The sequence below is a fragment of the Schistocerca cancellata genome, chromosome 9, assembly GCF_023864275.1.
Source record: "Schistocerca cancellata isolate TAMUIC-IGC-003103 chromosome 9, iqSchCanc2.1, whole genome shotgun sequence".
In the NCBI taxonomy this organism is placed as follows: domain Eukaryota; kingdom Metazoa; phylum Arthropoda; class Insecta; order Orthoptera; family Acrididae; genus Schistocerca; species Schistocerca cancellata.
In genome coordinates, this window is record NC_064634.1 from 187,641,455 (window position 1) to 187,660,849 (window position 19,395).

Here is a 19,395-nt window from a genome sequence, read left to right on the forward strand (position 1 = left end):
CTACCCTTGTAGGCCATTGCGAGAGCTTCAGCATACTGAGAAATGGAGTTCTCATCACTGCAGATCATGTCCATGGGTGGCGAGGCCATATGGGAGGGATTGTTTGGTATGGAATTGATGATATCTGTTGAAACACAGGTACTGTTAGTGGTTAGTGGGTTTAACATAGACAGAGGTGTGAAAAGTGTCAATCAACAAGAGCAGAAATTCTTTGTACGAGCACAATAATCAGCTACAATAAGGTGTCCAGGATTGTTTGGTGAGCACGGAGAAGATGGGTGTGTGGACTATAAGGGTGCGAAGGTAGATGGACTAGGGAGAGAAGTTCTGGGATGGGCCTAAGAAATTGATAGTTGCAAGTTCCTGGGTTTCACAATAAACAGACTTATGTAGTGAGAAAATCATATAGAAAAGATTGGCTCAAAAATAAGCAGCAAGTTAATGTTAGAGATATACTACGGACTAATTCATTCACATTTAGCATAGTGTGTAATAATATGGGGTAAGGCAGCAAACGTGCATATGAGCAGACTGTTGAAACTGTAAATAAATAAATAAAATAAATCCAGATATATTGGAAGGCTATCACAAAGAGAGTCCTAGAACACCATGGTATCAGAGGAATAGCAAACAATTGGATTGCTACATTCCTAACTAATCAGATGCAGAGAGTCAGCATGAAATGCACAAATAGACGAAGCAACTCAATAACTGAAATACTATCAAGTAATAAAACTGTAAAGCAAGGTATTCCACAGGGCTCTGTATTAGGTCCCCTACTTTTCCTCCTGTATATTAATGACTTGAGCCTGAATGTTGATGCACACAAAACAATAACATTTGCTGATGACACAACTGTGCTCCTCAAAGGGGAGAGTACAGAGGCTGTGCAAAAAGCTGTGAACTTGGCCACTGAACAACTCAGCAACTGAGCTAAAATCAACAGATTAACTATCAACACCAAAAAGACATCTTCCATGAACTTTCACACAACACAAAATGCAAATTCCTCTCAGCCATTTGTCACTGTAAATAACCAGCCAATACATACTGACACTGTTTTCAAATTCCTGGGTCTGTGGGCTCAAGATAACCTGAAATGGAATACACACACAGGAAAGGTAAATGCCAGAATTGGTACTGGCTGTTAAGCATTGAGTGTACTGAAATCATGTGCTAGCCTGAAAACATTAACCAACACATACTACACTTACATACAAGCCCACCTAAAGTATGGTGTGATATTCTGGGGAAATTCTCCGACTGCTCTGAGCACATTCAAAATCCAGAAGAGAGCAATGAGGATTATTATTGGGAACAAGCCCAGAGACTCATGAAAACCCATCTCCAGAAAGTTGGAAATCCTTACACTGCCTTTCCTATACATTCTCGAGACTCTAAAATTTTTCAGAAACCACTAAGTGCCAACTGAAACCAGAGTCGTAAAAAATAATGAAATACATGAACACAACACCAGGAAAAACTCAAATCTGCATGTTTTTATGTACAAACACTCAACTGTGTAAAAAGGAAGCTTTACACATGGCCTCCAACTGTTCAACAATCTTCTCACTAGTATTAAGTACATGGAAGACAACATAAAATTTAGCAAAGCCGTGAAGTCGTATTTGTTGTGTCACTGTTTTTACTCTGTAAATGAATACTTAGAACAGTAATCTTGCTATTTGTGTTAAATTGAAAACACTGAGCAATATAGTACATTAGGATACTATATGTTAACAATGTTAACTGATGTTTTTCGACATCTGCAACACACTGTGTACCATCAGATCACATGGAATAAATAAATAAATAAATAGATTCAAAGAATATAATATTATCACTGTACCCTATAAGTATATATTTAAAACTGTCATGTATCCCAAATTAAAACTGTACACCAATACTAAACAAAGAACTACATACAATTATGGATAAAAGGTGACCATCACGTCAACAGTACCGGATTACAACTGGCCAATAAAGATCCTTCTAAAACAGTGCTTATTGTACAACAGGTTACCAAGCAGTTAAAAAAATATAAAATCATTACCAATTTTCAAAACAAAACTCAAAAGAGTATTTAAAAACAACATGTGTGTATAGTTTTAAGTAATATTTTGAGAGCAGTCCAAAACAATTGAAAAGAATTTTCAGTACTAAAGCAATATCTTGATAACTGTACTACATATACTGTGTCAATGAATGAAAACTTTTCTTATGTCTCATGCCTTCATAATATAAAATAAATAAAGAAAATAATAATATATGTGCTCAAATTATAATTAACACAGTGGCTGAAATTGTAAACGTGTGCTGATGTATCCAGTATTGCTCTAAACAGTAATCAAAGGCTGAATAAATAAATAAATTTTAGCAGGGATTGGAGGTTAAGGGGAGTTGGAACACCCTATCCCGACAATGAATTTAGTGACTTGGCTTCCTTGTATTTCAGGGACCACTGTAGGAATTGTCATGAAACTTTTACAGGACATTAAACTGTATGCTCTGAGTCTCCTGAACTGCAATAATTGCATTTTAGCCAAGCTTTCAGAGATACAATTTTTTAATTAGACGATTAAAATTTTGTGTACTTTTTTGTACGGTACCCTAAATAATTTCAATTATCCATAACATTATGTTTTTCTTTTAGATCAGTAGACTCAGGATATGTATGTTATTACTCCCTGGTTTCTGAAGTTTAGGGAAAAATGCAACAGAAAATGTAAATTTTCAGGAATGGGTTCTAAAGTTTCAAAAGACTGTAACTCACTTCATAAATGCTTGTTTTTTTATTTTCAGTCACTCAGGAGCATCCTGCACCATACTGTATATCATCCTCTTGATATTTTTCCAAGTTTTTTCTTCTTTTCTTCTTTCTGGACTCCTTAGTGGCCAACTGTGCTGCATACTTTGCTTTATCAATGTGAACCTTGTCCATTCGTTCATGTTCTCTGATGCAGTCTGCTCTAGGATTAAATCCCATTTGCTGTAGCACTTTCACCCTACCAATGTTGCCATCATTAAAAGCAATAATAGCATCACTGGCCCTCCACTTTAGAGTCTTCATTCCAACAAAAACATTTTTTGGTAAGTGAGTCCATATAAGATTATTGAATGACTCATTGGGATTTTGAGTCAGACCATGCAGACACTTCTTCAGTAATTCAGGAATTACCAGGTCTCTGTAAATAGGTTTTTGATATTCATGACTGCTGCTGGGATGGAATGTTTATGGCCATATGAACTGTTTGAGTACTGGATACTGCGGTAATTGCTCCCTGAATCAGGTCCAGGAGGGCAAAGGCGGTATACTGGTTTTTTAATCAATTGACAGTCTGTGGAAGAAGGTGGCCCATACTGCCTTCTTCATTTTCAACAAATCCTCAGTATTATTTCTAATGCCCAACCCATAATACTGACGTAGTTCACCAATCATTTTGTCTGTCAGTCTGCCTCTTATGGTTTTACCATCAGAAAGTTCCTTGTCTCTCAACCTTTGTTTTAACTTCCTCAACCTGGTGTCCATCCTCTTCTGGACATGTCCAACACATTCCAGTTTTGTGACAATCTTCTCACCATAAGGCTGAGTGGCTACTACACTGTTATATGCTTTTGAGTCTCCATCATCTAAGAACTTAGTGTAACACACTCCCCTTTTGTTCACAGATCGACTAAAAATTTCAATAGCTGCAGAGGCCTTCATACCAATACTTGTTCCTTCATAATTTCTATCACAGATTTACACTAATAACAATGTTTGGTTAAAATCTGGAAATCTATTACCTTTCCAGTATCCACACTGCTCACTGAAGCAACAGAATTCTTAGAACTGTAGCCACACTTCTGCCAAGTGCCATCAAAGCTACTAGTATGTTAGTCATACCATCATTTATTTCAACAGCTTTGTTTGCAGCACCCTTCGTTGACTCACATGCAACAGATTCCACAGCAGCTCCAATAAATCCTGCATACTTGTTGATTTTACAAGGTGGGCATGGCATATTCATCATGGCATACATTGTTTCTGCTGAGTGTGTCCTTTGCCAGTAACTCTCAATCCATAAAACCACCTAACATTTACTTCAAAATAATTATCTTTAGACTTAAGAGAATTCCAAAATGAATGAGTGTATTTACAACTGACACAATTAATGATAAGTTCCCTGGCTAGTCCATTTGATACCTCACTGTCTTCATGTAAACTAACTGGACACCAAATATCTTACACCCTTGTTAGGATGTGCAAATCTATCAGAATATAGCTTAACCTACCATTTACATCACTTTTGTTTTGAGAAAACTGTGTATCACAACGTTTTATTTTAATCTTTGAAGCACTAATGGGTGTTTTTCTAGATACCCAGATAGCACAGTAAGCCGGTTTCAAACTTGTTTCCAGCTGTAAAGTTCAAGTATATAAGCTTGATCAAAGCTGGAATATTCAAGCCTGTTAGCTGGATTCTAGCTTGAAATAAACATCAAAGTTGGCAGAGTTCAAGCTATATTTCAAGCTTGACTTATCAAGCTTGGCTCCAGCTGTATCTACACACGTGGAATACAGCCTGGTATTTACAGCTTGTTTTAAGCTATATAAATATTAATCTGAATTTATTGAACCTAATTAATTACGTCACGTAATATTTAACATTTGTAACATTAACGTACCGAACTGTTTTCTAGTATAAAACAAACTTGTCAACGAACCACAACCATTAACGCGCGTCACAAAGGTAAAATGGCCGTAAACGTAACTTTACGTTACGTAATATTTGACATTTGTAACATTAACGTACCGAACTGTTTTCTAGTATAAAACAAACTTGTCAACAAACCACAACCATTAACGCGCGTCACAAAGGTAAAATGGCCGTAAACATAGCAAGGCTCAGAAAAGTAAATAAAATAAGATAAAACAGAACTGGAGACAGCCACACTCAAACCAAACTCCGCGCCGTCATGACGTCACACACGACAACACCCTTACGTCACAGCTTATAAACGCTTGTGGCGCTTCCCGTGGACGTCTATGGAAGCTATGCTGCGTGCGCATCTGCTGTACAGCCTTCCAGGGAAATTACAGTTCATTTCAAGCTTGGGAAAATTATTTTAATTCAAGCTAAATTTTTACAGCTTGATGTAAACTGTGTAACAGGTTGATTTTTCAATCTTGAATTTTCAACTGAACCTAAACTCAATACCCACCTTGAAACAAGCTGTGTAACAGGTTGATTTTTCAATCTTGAATTTTCAACTGAACGTAAACTCAATATCCACCTTGAAATAAGCTTGAGTGCTAGCTGGGTACTTACAAGTTTGCCTGTATTTCATTGTCTATAACTTCACATGCCGCATGCTGAACACAATGTTTCCCTGTATTTGAAAATCTTCTTCTTCTTCTTCTTCTGCTTCATTAGGATCCTTCAGGATCACATGTAGCTTGTTTTGCACATCTTCTTTCTTCCCAATACCTCTTCATTCTCTTGCTTCTTCTGTTTCTTTATTCTTTTGTTAAGACAACTCTGATTTTTGTGTCTGGTCATCTGTGACCATCCACCAAACCTTTATACTTTTCCCTGTCTTGTATTACTACCTGCAGATTTCTTTCTTTTATTCCTAAAGCCTGCCCATCATCTCTGACTTCCTTCACCCAGTTGTTTCCCATATGACATGTGGCAGTTCATATCTTCTTAGTCAACTTCCCCTCATCCATCCTAATGATGTGCCCAGCAAATCGTAACCTCCTCCTCCGTATCTCACTCGATATGGGTTCAATATTTTCATACAGTTCCTGCTGTGTTCTGTGTATCCAGATATCCCCATGTTTTTTGGTGCCCCATATGTCTCTCAAAATTTTCCGTTCCTCCTTCTCCAACTGTGTACAAGCTCTCTTGCTGAGTGTGATCATTTCTGATGCATACAGAGCAGCATTTCTTACAGTTGCTGTGTATTGTTGCATTCTGTGACAGATTTTTCTTGCCATGTGTTGTTTTCATCACATACCGAAGCTTCTGCAAAAGCTGTGCCCTGTCTACTGCACGACTGTTTCTCTGTATGCCACCAGTTATCTTCTCCCCCAGATAATGAAAACTGTTGACTTTCTCAACCGCATGGCCATATATCTTCCAGTCACACTCAGCGTTCAATGTCTTGATCTTCTTATATGTAATCTTCAGTCTAACCTTTTCTGCTGTTTAGGCTAGATTTTTTACTGCTGTCTTTGCCTCTTATTCTGTCTCATTTAACAATGCCACGTCATCTGCAAATGCCTGGCAGTCCAATGTTGCATTATATTTGACCTTGTACCCTATTTGCATGCTTTTGATCTTCATGTTACTGTTTAGTTGTCTCCACTGTCTCACTACTTCGTCCAAATCCAGGTTAAATAAAATTGGTGACAGTCCGTCCCCTTGCCAGACTCCTGTTTTTATTTCATAGCCGTCCGACAGTTTACTGCGATGTCTGATTTTGGCAGTAGTGTCGCTTAACATTTCCTTTATTATTACATGTGTTGTAGCATCCAGTCCTCTTATCTTCTGTCAACTGAATGTTGCTATTATCTTTTTTCCTTTCCTGCGTCTGTGTTCTATTATCATTTTTATTGCAAATATCTGTTCTGTACAGTTCCCCCTTTTCTAAAGCCATACTGGTACTCTCCTATTGTTGGCTCCAGTTGTTCTTCCACTCTGTTCAGCAAGATTCTTGACAAAACCTTGTACCCTATGTTTAAGAGAGAGATGCCCCTGTAGTTATCCAGTACTTTCTTGCCCCATTTCTTGTGTAGTGGTATTATAATGGCTTCTTTCCAGTTTATGGGTATTTTCTTACTTCTCCATATATCCATTATTGTATTGTACATACTTCCTTCTATTTCAGGCCCAGCCCACATGATCTCTTCAGCACAGATACCACCATTGCCTGATGTCTTGTTGTTTTTGAGGTTATTAATTGCCTCTACTACTTCTGCCCTGGTGGGTGCATTGTCTGGACTACCCTGACTTTTGTCCCTAGAGCACAAGTGTGTCCACTTTACTGTCGGTGCTCCTGCATTCAGCAAAACCTTAAAATACCTAGCCATTTCCTCACACTGCTCTTTCTTGCCAGTTTTTATTGTGCCATCTTGTCCTATTATGAAGGGTTCTTTTGCCTCAGAGCCTTTAATTCTGCTTTTCAATTCTCTGAAAAAGACTTATGATTTGTGTTTCTTGAAGGCTGTGTTTGCTTCTTCAAGTTTCTCATTACATATTCTTCTCGTGCCATTTCTGATAATTTTGCTAGCAATCTTTCTCTCATTCTGGAAGTTCAATCAGTCTTCTTGTCTTATTTCAAAATCTATTACCATGAAACCCATGTTTCTTAAAAGCACTTCCTTTTGGCATCATACTTTACTATTTGAGAGTTTACCAATCTGGCGGAGGTTCGAGTCCTCCCTCGGGCATGAGTGTGTGTGTTTGTCCTTAGGATAATTTAGGTTAAGTAGTGTGTAAGCTTAGGGACTGATGACCTTAGCAGTTAAGTCCCATAAGATTTCACACAAATTTGAACATTTTTTTAGACTCCCCCTGTGGGATTACAATAGGCTCAAGGTATTCCTGCCCGTCATAAGAGGCAACTAACAGGAGTCTCACACTTTCCGGCCCTATAAATTCAGGTCCCATTTTATGATTTGACCTGCCACTTTCCAAATTCTACAGGAGTGTGGGCCATATGGGGAAGGATGCCTTATGTGGTGCTTGAGTTATCCATAGTGCCCTTAGATTCGACCTCCTGAACCTCTTGTCATGGCTTTACATCTTTACCTGCAATTCAACTATTTGGGTGAGGATACTTTCTGGAATATGTCATCTTCTTCCGTTGTCTCCTGTCCTCTTTCACCGCCATGAAAGTATTGGATTTCTCTGCACCCAGTATCCAGCACGGTAACCAGTCCGTTGTGGTGGGGCCGTCATGTACCCATTTGGTGGTAGACCCCTGACAACACAGAGATTTGCTGGTGCCTGAGCTGTAAACTCCCCTCATATGCCAAGGAGTAGATGCCTGTCTTCCTGGGGCATCGTGACTCCTGGCAATGGCCATCATGCCAGGTGGCCGTTGCTGTGGCTGGATGGCACCCGTGGGGAGAGCCCCTGATTGGAGTGGGTGGAATCAGGGCAAATGACCCACAATGAAGTGGACTAAGTCATCTTCTACTGGTGACCGAATGGCGCCAGCAGTTTCTAAGAATGGCAAGATTGAGTACAATGCTGACAGATATTAACCTAAATTGTTTCCCTCCCTCGCTACACCATGGGAGGAATGTAGGGCTACAGGAAGAAGAGAGCCATTTTCACCTCGGTATTTAGTCTAGCAGAATAGATGGGGACTCCTTTCTACCCATGAAGTTTCAATTTTTTGTTGAACATCTTGAGGATAAGTTTGGAGAAGTGGCAGCACTGTCCAAGATGAAAAGCGATGCAGTCTTGATTCAGACAGCATCCCCAGCCCAATCCCGGGTGTTACTCGCTTGTGACCGTCTGGGTGACATTTCTGTTTCTGTCACTCCCCATAAAAGCCTCAACATGATCCAGGGGATTATTTTCCATTGCGACCTCCTCTTCCAGTCTGATGATGAGCTCCATGCCAATCTAGAGTGACAGGATGTTTATCTCAGCCCGCGCATTTACAGGGACCCAAAGACAACAGGGGTTCATTGCCTGAAAAGGTCAAGGTTATGGTTTACTGATATGATGTTAAACCATACGTCACTCCCCCTATGCGATGCTTTAAGTGCTGGAAATTCAGGCACATGTCATCCTGCTGCACTTCCAACGCCACATGTTGAGACTGCAGATGTCCACTGCATCCAGATACTCCCTGTGCACCTCCTCTCATTTATATCAATTCCGGAGGGCAGCACTTCCCCTGCTCACCAGACTGCACAGCAGTCCAAAAGGAGTGGAAAATAAAGGAGTACGAGACCCTGGACCAGTTGACTTACCAAGAGGCTAAACATAAATTTGAACGATTGCACCCCGTTTGGTTGATGTCCACATACACTACAGATACATTACCATCGCAATCACAAATACAATTGTACCACACTCTGTACCATGAACAGTGGGCCCTCGGGGCCTCCAGAATACATCTGCCCCCCTTGGTGGTAGGGGGAAAATCTCCTTTTCTTGCCTCCAAAGTACCTACTTTTGGAGAAAGCCCCCCCCCCCCCCACACACACACACAGGGGACATTGGTCCCATCCCCTCAGCTGGAGGAGCAACAGCCTCCTCTGGCTCCTCTCGTGTGGAACGGATCCCTTGGGGCCCTCTCTCCCATGGTCTCCACCAATGCCACAGCAGACACTCACCAGTGGCTGAAAGGAGCCAAAAGCTGCTGGACAATGAGCTTCAAACTCTTCCTCCGTGCCTGAAGCTACTTCAGAGAAGTCCTCCCAGCAAGCCCCTAAAGAGAAGCAAGAGGGCAAGCAAACAAAGAAATCTGCTAAGAAAAAGGACCCTCCAGGGGCCCCAACACCACCTCTCCATACCAATTCTGCACCTGGTGATGAGGTGGAGATCTCAGCATCCCCTGAGCACCTGCATCTCACTGATGCCTCATCTACAATAGGAATGGATACCAATGCTCATTCGGTGGCAGCAGGTGACCTTGAGGCGTAACCTGCCTCCTTGCATGCTTCATGCCTTCCCAACCTCATGATAACATCATCCTCCAGTGGAATTGCTGTGGTTTTTTCCACCACCTAGCTGACCTATGGCAATTGTTAAGCTTTACACCTGCTTTCTACATTGCCTTCCAGGAAATCTGGTTCCCAGCAATGTGGACCCCTGCCCTTCATGGCTATAGGGGATATCAGAGAGCTGTAGTGATTATAATAGAGTGTCAGGTGGAGTTTGTGTCTATGTCCTGAACTCAGAATGCATAAACCTGTGCCCCTTAAAAACCCCTCTTGAAGCTGTGGCTGTCAGGATAAGGACGACACAGGAAATAACTGTCTGCAAAGTATATCTTCCTCTAGATGGTACAGTGCCACTGAATGCATTGGCTGCACTGATTGATCATCTCCCTAAACCTTTCCTACTTTTGGGAGATTTTAACTCACATAACCCCTTGTGGGGTGGTGCCATGCTTAATGGCTGAGGTAGAAGGTAAAAATTTTACTGTCACAACTCGACCTCTGCCTCTTAAAAACAGGTTTCCCAACATATTTCAGTGTGCCACATGGCATGTATTCTACCACTGATCTCTCAGTTTGCAGTCCTGGCCTTCTCCCATCCATCCACTGGCGAGCACATGACTACCTGTGTGATAATGACCACTTTCCCATCTTTCTATCACTCCCCCAGCATCATGCTCATGGACGCCTACCGAGATGGGCTTTAAACAAGGCAGACTGGGAAGCTTTCACTTTTGCTGTCACTGCTGAATCTCCCTCACATGGTACCATCGATGTGGTAGTTGAGCAGGTCACTAGAACGATCATTTCTATTGTGGAAAACATGATCCCTTGCTCTTTAGGGTGTTCCCAGTGAAAGTCAATACCATGGTGGTAGCCGGAAATCGCTGAGGCCATTAAAGAGCGTCGGCGAGCTCTACAGAAACTTAAGCAGCACCCTTGCCTATTGCACCTAATGGCTTCTAAATGGCTCCATGCCTGCATTCACCAGCTTATAAAAGATGGAAACAGGTGTGTTGAAGTCAGGACAAAGATCAGACGTGTTTGTGGGTACCAGACCCCGACAGGTGTTACTGGCATTAACATCAATGGTACATTATCTACTGATGCAAGTGCAATTGCGTAACTCTTTGCTGAGCACTATGCTTGAGCCTCCGTGTCAGAGAATTATCCACCAGCATTTCGCACCCTCAAACGGCGGATGGAAAGGAAAGCCCTCTCATTCACTAAACGTCACAGTGAATCCTATAATGCTCCATTTACAGAGTGGGAGCAACCTCAGCATACTTCCACGTTGTCCTGACACAACTCCTGGGTCAGATTGGATTGAATCCACAGTCAGATGATGAAACATCTCTCACCTGACTACATGCAACATCTCCTCATCATCTTCAACCGGTTCTGGTGTAATGGCATCTTTCCATTGCAATGGCAGGAGAGCACCATCATTCCATTGTTCAGACCTGGTAAAACCCCAATTTGATGTGGACAGCTATAGGCCCATCAGCCTCACCAACGTTCTCTGTAAGCTGTTAGAACGTATGGTAAGTCGGCAGTTGTGTTGGGTCCTGGAGTCACATGGCCTACTGGCTCCATGCCAGGGCAGTTTCCACCAGGGTCACTCTACCACTGATAATCTAGTTTCCCTCAATTCTGCCATCCGAACAGTCTTTTCCAGATACTAACACCTGGTTGCCGTCTTTTTTGATTCACGAAAAGCTTACGACACAACCTGATGGCATCATATCCTTGCCACATTATATGAGTGGGGTCTCCGGGGCCTGCTCCTGATTTTTATCCAAAATTTCCTACCACTCCATGCTTTCCATGTTCAAGTTGGTGCCTCCCATTGTTCCCCCCATATCCAGGAGAATGGGGTACCGCAGAGCTCTGTGTTGAGTATATTTTTAGTGGCCATTAATGGTCTAGCAGCAGCTGTCAGGATGTCGGTCTCACCTTCTCTGTGTGCAGACAACTTCTGCATTTCGTACTGCTCCTCTAGTACTGCTGCTGCTGAGCGGCACCTACAGGGAGCCATCCACAAAACGCAGTCATGAGCTGTAGCCCACGGCTTCCAATTTTCTGCCGTGAAGTCGTGTGTCATGCACTTCTGTTGGCATCGTACCATTCATCTGGAACCAGAACTTTACCTTAATGATGGTCCACTCACTGTAGTGGAGACATATCGATTCTTAGGACTTGTTTTCGACACCTGATTGACATGGCTTCCCCATCTTCATCAGCTGAAGCGGAAGTTCTGGCAGCTCCTCAATGCCCTCCGCTGCCTGAGCAATACCAACTGGGGTGCAGATCACTCTATGCTGCTGCAGCTCTACAGAGCTCTTGTTCAATCCCGCCTTGACTATGGGAGTCTAGGTTATGGTTTGTCGGCACCCTCGGTGTTGCATTTGCCCAACCCAGTGCACCACTGCGGCATTTGCCTAGTGACAGGAGCTTTTAGAATGAGTCGGGTGACCAGCATACTGGTGGAGACCGGAGTCCCTCGGTTGAAGGTTAGCCATGCACAACTGCTCGCCAACTACGTTGCACACATTCATAGTTCTCCTGAGCATCCGAATTACTGTCTCCTTTTCCCATTCACGGCAGTGCATCTCCTGCATCAGAGGACCAGGTCAGGGCTTAAGATTGCGGTTCGCGTTATCTCTCTTCTGTCTGTAGTGGAGTCCTTGCATTTACCACCTATACTCAAGGTCAATTCATGTACACCTCTGTGGTGTACACCTAGGCCAATGCTTCACCTGGACCTTTCACATGGTCCTAAGGACTCAGGTAACCCCACAGCTCTGTGCTGTCACTTCCTCTCGATTCTTGACATGTACTGGTGGTACATGTGGTTTACACAGTAGTTTACACTGACGATTGATAGCTGATGGTCACATTGGCTTTGCGTATGGTCATGGAGGACATATTGAACAGCAATTCTTGCCAGATGGCTGCAGTGTTATCACTGCAGAGTTAGCGGTCATATCTCGTGCTCTTGAGCACATCCGTTTGTGCCCTGGTCAGTTGTTTCTTCTCTGTACTGAGTCCTTGAGCAGCCTACAAGCTATCATACAGTGGTGCCCCCGCCATCCTTTGGTAGCGACCATCCAGGAGTCAGTCTATGGCCTGGAATGGTCCAGTTGTTCCATTGTGTTTGTGTGGACCCAGGCCACATTGGGATCCCAGGAAATGAACTTGCTGACAGGCTGGCCAAACAGGCTACACGGAATGGCATAATCTCAGTATGCACAGCAAACTGTGTCTCTTAAGGAGACTATGAATGGATGGAATACCTCCATGCGGGCCTCTCTCAGGGACTCTATGGTTCTCTGCATTGGACATATGTGGCTATCACATGACTACCTCCTCTGTTGCAAAGTCCCACCTCAATGTCACTGTGGCTCACATATGACTGTTGTCCACATCTTGCTGGACTGTCCACTTTTAGGTGCTCTGCAGTGGACTTCTAATCTTCCTAGCACCCTACCTTCAGTGTTGGGCGACAATGCCTCAACAGCAGATTTAGTTTTACATTTTATTCATGAGGGGAGTTATTATCATACCATCTAAGGGTGGGCATTTAGCCTTCTCTCTGAGGTCGCCACCCTCCTTCCACTTTAACACTGTTGCATTTTCTTTGCATTTGTTTGTCTTAGTGGTCATCTTTTCCCTACGTGTGTTCATCTTGCCTTGTCTTTTTGGGGTGTTTTAATGTGTTGCAGAGTGGCTGGCTCATCCTCTTTTATTATTGTGATCAGCCAGCCCAGACCATATGCTCTATGGTTTCCTTGTGGTGTATGTTCATTCCATTCATTTTCTTTTTAGTTGTGGTGTTGGGTGTTTTTGCACTTTGAGCCTTGCTTGCATCAGGAAAAAGGGCTGATGATCCTCTAGTTTGGTCCCTTTATACCCCAAAGCAACCAACCAACCAATCTATTCATCACTTTTCCTCAGAAAACTATTAACACTTCAACATACAGCATGTGTTTATAGTATGAAACAATACATTACTGTTTTTGACAATGCTACCAATACAAACACGTAATTTAACCTTTATAACACAGCTATCCACAGCCTTCTATATAAAAAATTACCAGTTTTATGAGATCTTGAAGTAATGCACATAAAAATTTTAAAATTAACAACTGGTGTAGATTATATTTAAAAAAATAAAATAAAATACTTCCCATGTGAGTTTATTAGTTATATGTATATATCATTTTATTTGGAAAATTGCAAATTTTATAATGAGATAAAAATAAAAAAATGTGAAAAAATGTTTTTCCGTTCTAGCTTCCCTTAAGGATTTCAGTAGGGATTGAAGGTTACGTTGGACTTCAGGAATGGGAGGGTGATGGCAGAACTTGTAGGCGGACAAGACAGATAGTTGGTGGAAATCTTCTGTCAGGTAATCATTGTGAATCATTGCCTGTAGGGAGGATATGTCTATAGGTTAGAATATGTTTTGAGTTTTTGTATGGCTTTCCTTTCTTGTGTTCGATGGAGAGGCAAGGTTAAATGTTGTATTAGGTTGGCCTTGATTGGAGGGGCTGGTGGCAAAGAAGTGTTTAAACTGTAGGGATCAGGAGAAGAAGAACATGTCATTAAATAGCCTACCAATATAAAACTTGGGTGTTGGGATAAAGATGAGGCATGTGGATGGGACTGAATCTTCTGTGAGACTGAGGATTTTGTTGGAAAGAAGGCATTTGCAGACCAGCATTACTCCTCTCCCCCCAAACATAGGCTACAGACAGATGTCCCATACCATACTCTCTCTCTCACACATATGTAATCCTCATACCATCCCCAAGAACCAGCTTTGAAGGAGCACATCTCTCATCATCCAGTATCACCCTTGACTGGAAGAACTGAACATTACCCTCTGCCAGGGGTTTGATTCTCTATCATCGTGCCCTGAAATGATGGACATCCTACCCAACATCCTTTTCACCCTTCCTGAAGTGGTGTTCATTTGTGTTCACATCCTACACAACTCCCTAGTCCACCCTAATGTCATGCTCGCACCCAACCCCTGACACACGGATCATATGCCTGTGGAAGTCTCAGGTGGGAGACCTGCCTCATCCACCTACCCTGCACTTCCTACTCCAGTCCCCACGGACTTATCATCCTCCATTAGAGGCAGGGTCATGAAAGCAGCAATGTCACATGCCAACTCTGCTGCAATCACTGCACAGCTTTTTACTGGTATGACAACCAACTAGCTGTCCACCAGAGTGAATAGCCACTACTGAACTGTGGCCAAGAATAAAGTTGAATACCTGATGATGTAGCATGCAGCAAATATGCTCAATTTCAATAACTGCTTCACAACCCAAACCATCAGGATCCTTCCCCCCTCCACCACAGTTCCTGAACTATGCAGATGAGAATTAGACTTGCAACACATCCTTCACTCCCTTAACCCTCCTCTCTTCAATCTCAATTAAGCCACTGTCTCCATGCCCTCCATACAGTAGTTTCCCCTAGCTCTGTGCTATAACCCCTTACAAATTATGTCTCCAAATCACCTTCATAGTGTGCCAATCCCACCAGCCGTGACATCTATGCATCACTAGCTCATGCCTGTACCACCCCTCCATCCCATATTACCAGCCAGCAAACCCACTACCTCCTTTTGAGCCGCTAGCGACCCATCCCCAATCCTTAACGTCTGTGCAGCCCAGAGGAACTTTGCATGACATAATATGGATTAGCCAAAAGTTCTGTGATGACACTGTGCTCCCAGTGCCAAAAAATTTAAAGAAAACTTTGTCCTGTGGCTCAAACCTTGTCTTACCCTGTGGAATGAACTATTTTTGTGGCAGCTGCAGAAGATGCAACAGGATACAATGATGATGACTGTGTAACAATTTTGCTGGTTATTTCTCATCACCTAGCAAGGATTGAAAGGCAGGAAGAAAAATCTTTAAATGTTGCTCTCATGTGTGAGAGGGATGGAGTTTCTCCATGTTACTTTTGAATGATTCAACAAACCATTCAGCTTCACCATTACACTGAGGGCAAAAAGGAGCAGTAGGGACGTGGTGTATGCTATTGTCAGCACAAAATTGCTGAAACTCAGCTGCTGTGAACTGTGGTCCATTGTCAGAGACAACAACCTCAGGAAACCTTCAAGACAAAAAATAGAAACCAAAGTCGGTACAGTTTTAGCAGTAGTGGTGGATGTCATGGGGACTACACAAGGAAATTTACTGTATCTGTCGGCTATCAATGACGAACCATTGCATGTCCAAAAATGGACCCACAAAATCACTATGTATGCATTGCTGCAGTCCAGACAGATACGCACACAGAAAAAAATCAGAGTGGTAGAACGGACTGAATCTCCACATAAACATTGCAATGAGAAGTCATTTGCTGAAATTTTTCTTCCATCCTCTGTCAAGAACAATAAAGTCAAGTGAGCTGTTTTGTGCAAACTAAGTCCTAGTGATTTTGGTGCAAAAATGACAAAACTTCCCTGTGGATGGAATAATGAATGACGAGCTGTGCATCATCATTTCTCTGTATGCAGCAGCAGAACACCTGCTCATGTGGATAGCACATGATGATGCAAAAAGTAGTGAGGCACTGCTGGGTTGGGAATTTCTGTCAAACATTGGAGCCACCTGTGGTGCACATGCTGCAAAACTACCCAAAGAGCTGGATCAAAGGCTCCAGTAATACACCAAAAGTCAGGAGGAAAATTTTGAAGAATTTCAGAGTCTTGAGTATCAGCTTGATAACACGATTTCTCAGATGCATCAAATGCTTTGTCAGTATCGTCCGGTAAGCAAGACAACAAATCTGCTTTCAAATATTATGCAGTGGACCTGTACAACAACTTACATGGATAATTAGCCAACAGCAGAGCCCAGTGTTGTAATTTTTGCACTGTCTGCAGTGGGACAGGGTTGGAAGGATTGAACAAAGCTGTTACAAAAGGCTGTTGATCTGTGCTCAAGTATAACTTATGATTGTACGAATGTTGATGGAACTTGGTAATTCCATGGATAATGGCAAGTACCTCATTTACAAGTTGACTATAATTGTGCTCTACTTTGTTGAGAGTTTTTGAGGAAAATGCAATGGGCCTATCAGACGAACCAGTTTGACAGAAGAGCACAGCTCCAATACCATAAAAATCTGCATCCACAGCTAAGTCAACACAGTTATGTTGATCAATGAATCAGATGATGATGACTTAACAATGCATCTTTTAACAGCTAAATTGCATCTGAACATTCTTGGGCCCACACAAAGGAAACACCCTTCTGGTGCAGCTGGTTTGGTGGAGCAGCAATTTGCACAGCATTTTCAATAAACTTAATGCAGTAAGTTCCCCATTATGGCCTGTAGCTTTTTGATGCTATTTGGTACCACCAAATCTTTAATTGCTGACAAGTGCAAATGAGCAGGATGAATACCCTGTTCATTTATGACATGTCATAAATATTCAAGTTTTTTTGTAGAAAAAGAAGAACTTTTTCTCGTTAGACTTAAAACCACCTGCAATAAGCACATTAAACAAACATGGTAAATTTACCAGATTTTCAGCAGGCATACAACCTGCAACAACCATATCATACAGGTAGTTTGTATGTGAAGGGATTTCTGCTGTTAATTGTTATGGGAAACATTGAAACATGGAAGGAACAGAACCTCTTCCAAAAGGTAGTCTTCGAAAATGGAACAATCCCAAGAGAGTGTTGATCATAAAATATTGCTTTTGGTGGCAGTAACTGTAAGTATGAATCACATAAACTGATCATGGAAAAGAATCTACCCTGTCCCAACCCATCCATTAATTTTTGCTGTCATGGGAAAGGAAATGAATCCACAGTAGTTTGTGGGTGTACTGTGGCTTTGAAATCGCTACATGGACGTATATCTCTTGGTGGCTTCTTAAGTACAACCGAGGGGGATGCTCACTGACCTGCAAAAATGGATTGTTTCAACCCATTGTCTTTCCATTGGTGCAGTTCTTGAGCAGCCTGCTCAGGTATAGTGTGGTAGAAAGGCCCAGCACAATGAAATCATAGTCTTGAACTATCTTTAACAAAAATGTGTATCCCAGAATCTTTAGCCCCTCCTAACTCTAGTTCAGAAAGTCCTCTATACTCAGTACACAAGTCAAAACATTAATATGAGGCAGTGAAACACTGATTTGTAACATGTTGTCTTGTATCCAGAAGTTTAACAAATCAAGCAAGCATAACCCAGAAATGTTTGCACTGTCTAGAATATGGCATGTGGAAGAAACACTCTTTGTTACATCATGAAAAGCTGCCGGCAAACAGCACATGCCACATACTGGAAATTAGTGCACTTTATATGCAGACGAAACAGTTCGACTATTACTGACACCATTTCTAGTGGTACTCAAAGCACTTGTGTCAAGAGTGGGAACCTTTTCGTCACTATGTGAAATATATGGCAGATAGGTTAACACTATGGAATACAAAAGCAACCATTGTCATCACCATTGTAGTGTGTCATAGCAAGCCTAGATTTACTTCTGGAGGAAGTTGAGCGTACTACATCACACACAGAATATTAGCTTTTTTTTTATTAAAATTTGAACAATCTAAAATACTCAACTTGGAAACAGTCCATATCCACAGGAATGTCACTATGTATTTGTTACTGCCACTGAACACTATAGCTATCATCACCTGATACAATACAGTATGACAATCAAATCTGAATGTTCAATTGACTATAAACTTTGATACCACAGTTCTGATTAGTAGTTCTGTTAGGTAAAAAGCTGAATCAGAGCATTTTAGATGATGATTACAGAGTGGCCTGATGTAAGTAAGCTTCCAGCTGTGTAGGCAGATGGAAACTTTGAGTGTGTGTCTATGCTGACAGCTTTCATCTGTCACTGGTCTGGCAGTGACTGTCTGTAGCTTGTGGTGCTTTTATGATGAAGGAATCTACTAATCAATATTCTAAGAATTTGATCTGAGCTGTTGGCGTTGACGGTCGAGGGTGTGTGAGGTGTGCTTGCTTGTGTGTGTTTCTCTTTCTTTTTCTGACAAAGGCTGTGACTGTAAGCTTATGTGTAAGTGTCTGCAACTGAGCATGTCATCTTTATGGTAAGTAGCAATCTATCTTTTCCTACATTGTTGTTATTTGAATTCCATTTGTTCATAAGCTTACTGGATTTATATTTACATTTATAAGTTTCATACTCTATGATTCATTTATTTATTGTAAAATTGGTTGTTTTATCATTGGATGCTCATGTTTGATTCAAATGTTACAGATATCTGCTTAACAACATCCAAGTGAAGTTCTAATTTCAAAATGGTGGGTAGACATAATGAGTATTTTTAATATTTGAACTTGTATATATTTGTGCTAAATGATTGGACATGAAATTATCATATAAGAGGCTGTAAATATTGTAATATTCACAAGTATATTTACTGAGAAAAAGTTTAGAAGCTGGCTTAGTAATGTGTTTTTTGCATCTAGCCTCCCAAATTGTCAAAAAAGCAGAAGAAGATGTTGGCACTGGAAATGGCTGATAAAAAGAAACAGGAAGCAGAGAAAGAAAGGTAAATAAGACTGAGTACTTTGTCGAGTCATAAAAATCCCATTCTGTGTTACCATGTCCATTTTAGAAGTCTACAATATATGCATCTGATTGTAAATCAAATTTTTGCCTCTATCATTGGATAACATATCATTCGGTTTGGTGTAATTAT

General features: G+C 41.5%; 1 protein-coding gene across 1 annotated transcript in view; it reads left to right on the forward strand.

The window, feature by feature from the left end:
- LOC126100255 (dynein axonemal intermediate chain 7-like) overlaps nucleotides 1-19,395 on the forward strand; it is an 844,976-nt gene that overhangs the window by 43,971 nt on the left and 781,610 nt on the right. Inside the window, exons 2-3 of the mRNA XM_049910840.1 lie at nucleotides 18,951-18,994; nucleotides 19,163-19,245. Of these exons, the coding sequence (XP_049766797.1) occupies nucleotides 18,992-18,994; nucleotides 19,163-19,245 (86 nt within the window). The 5' untranslated portion in view covers nucleotides 18,951-18,991. The remainder of the gene's footprint in view (nucleotides 1-18,950; nucleotides 18,995-19,162; nucleotides 19,246-19,395) is intronic.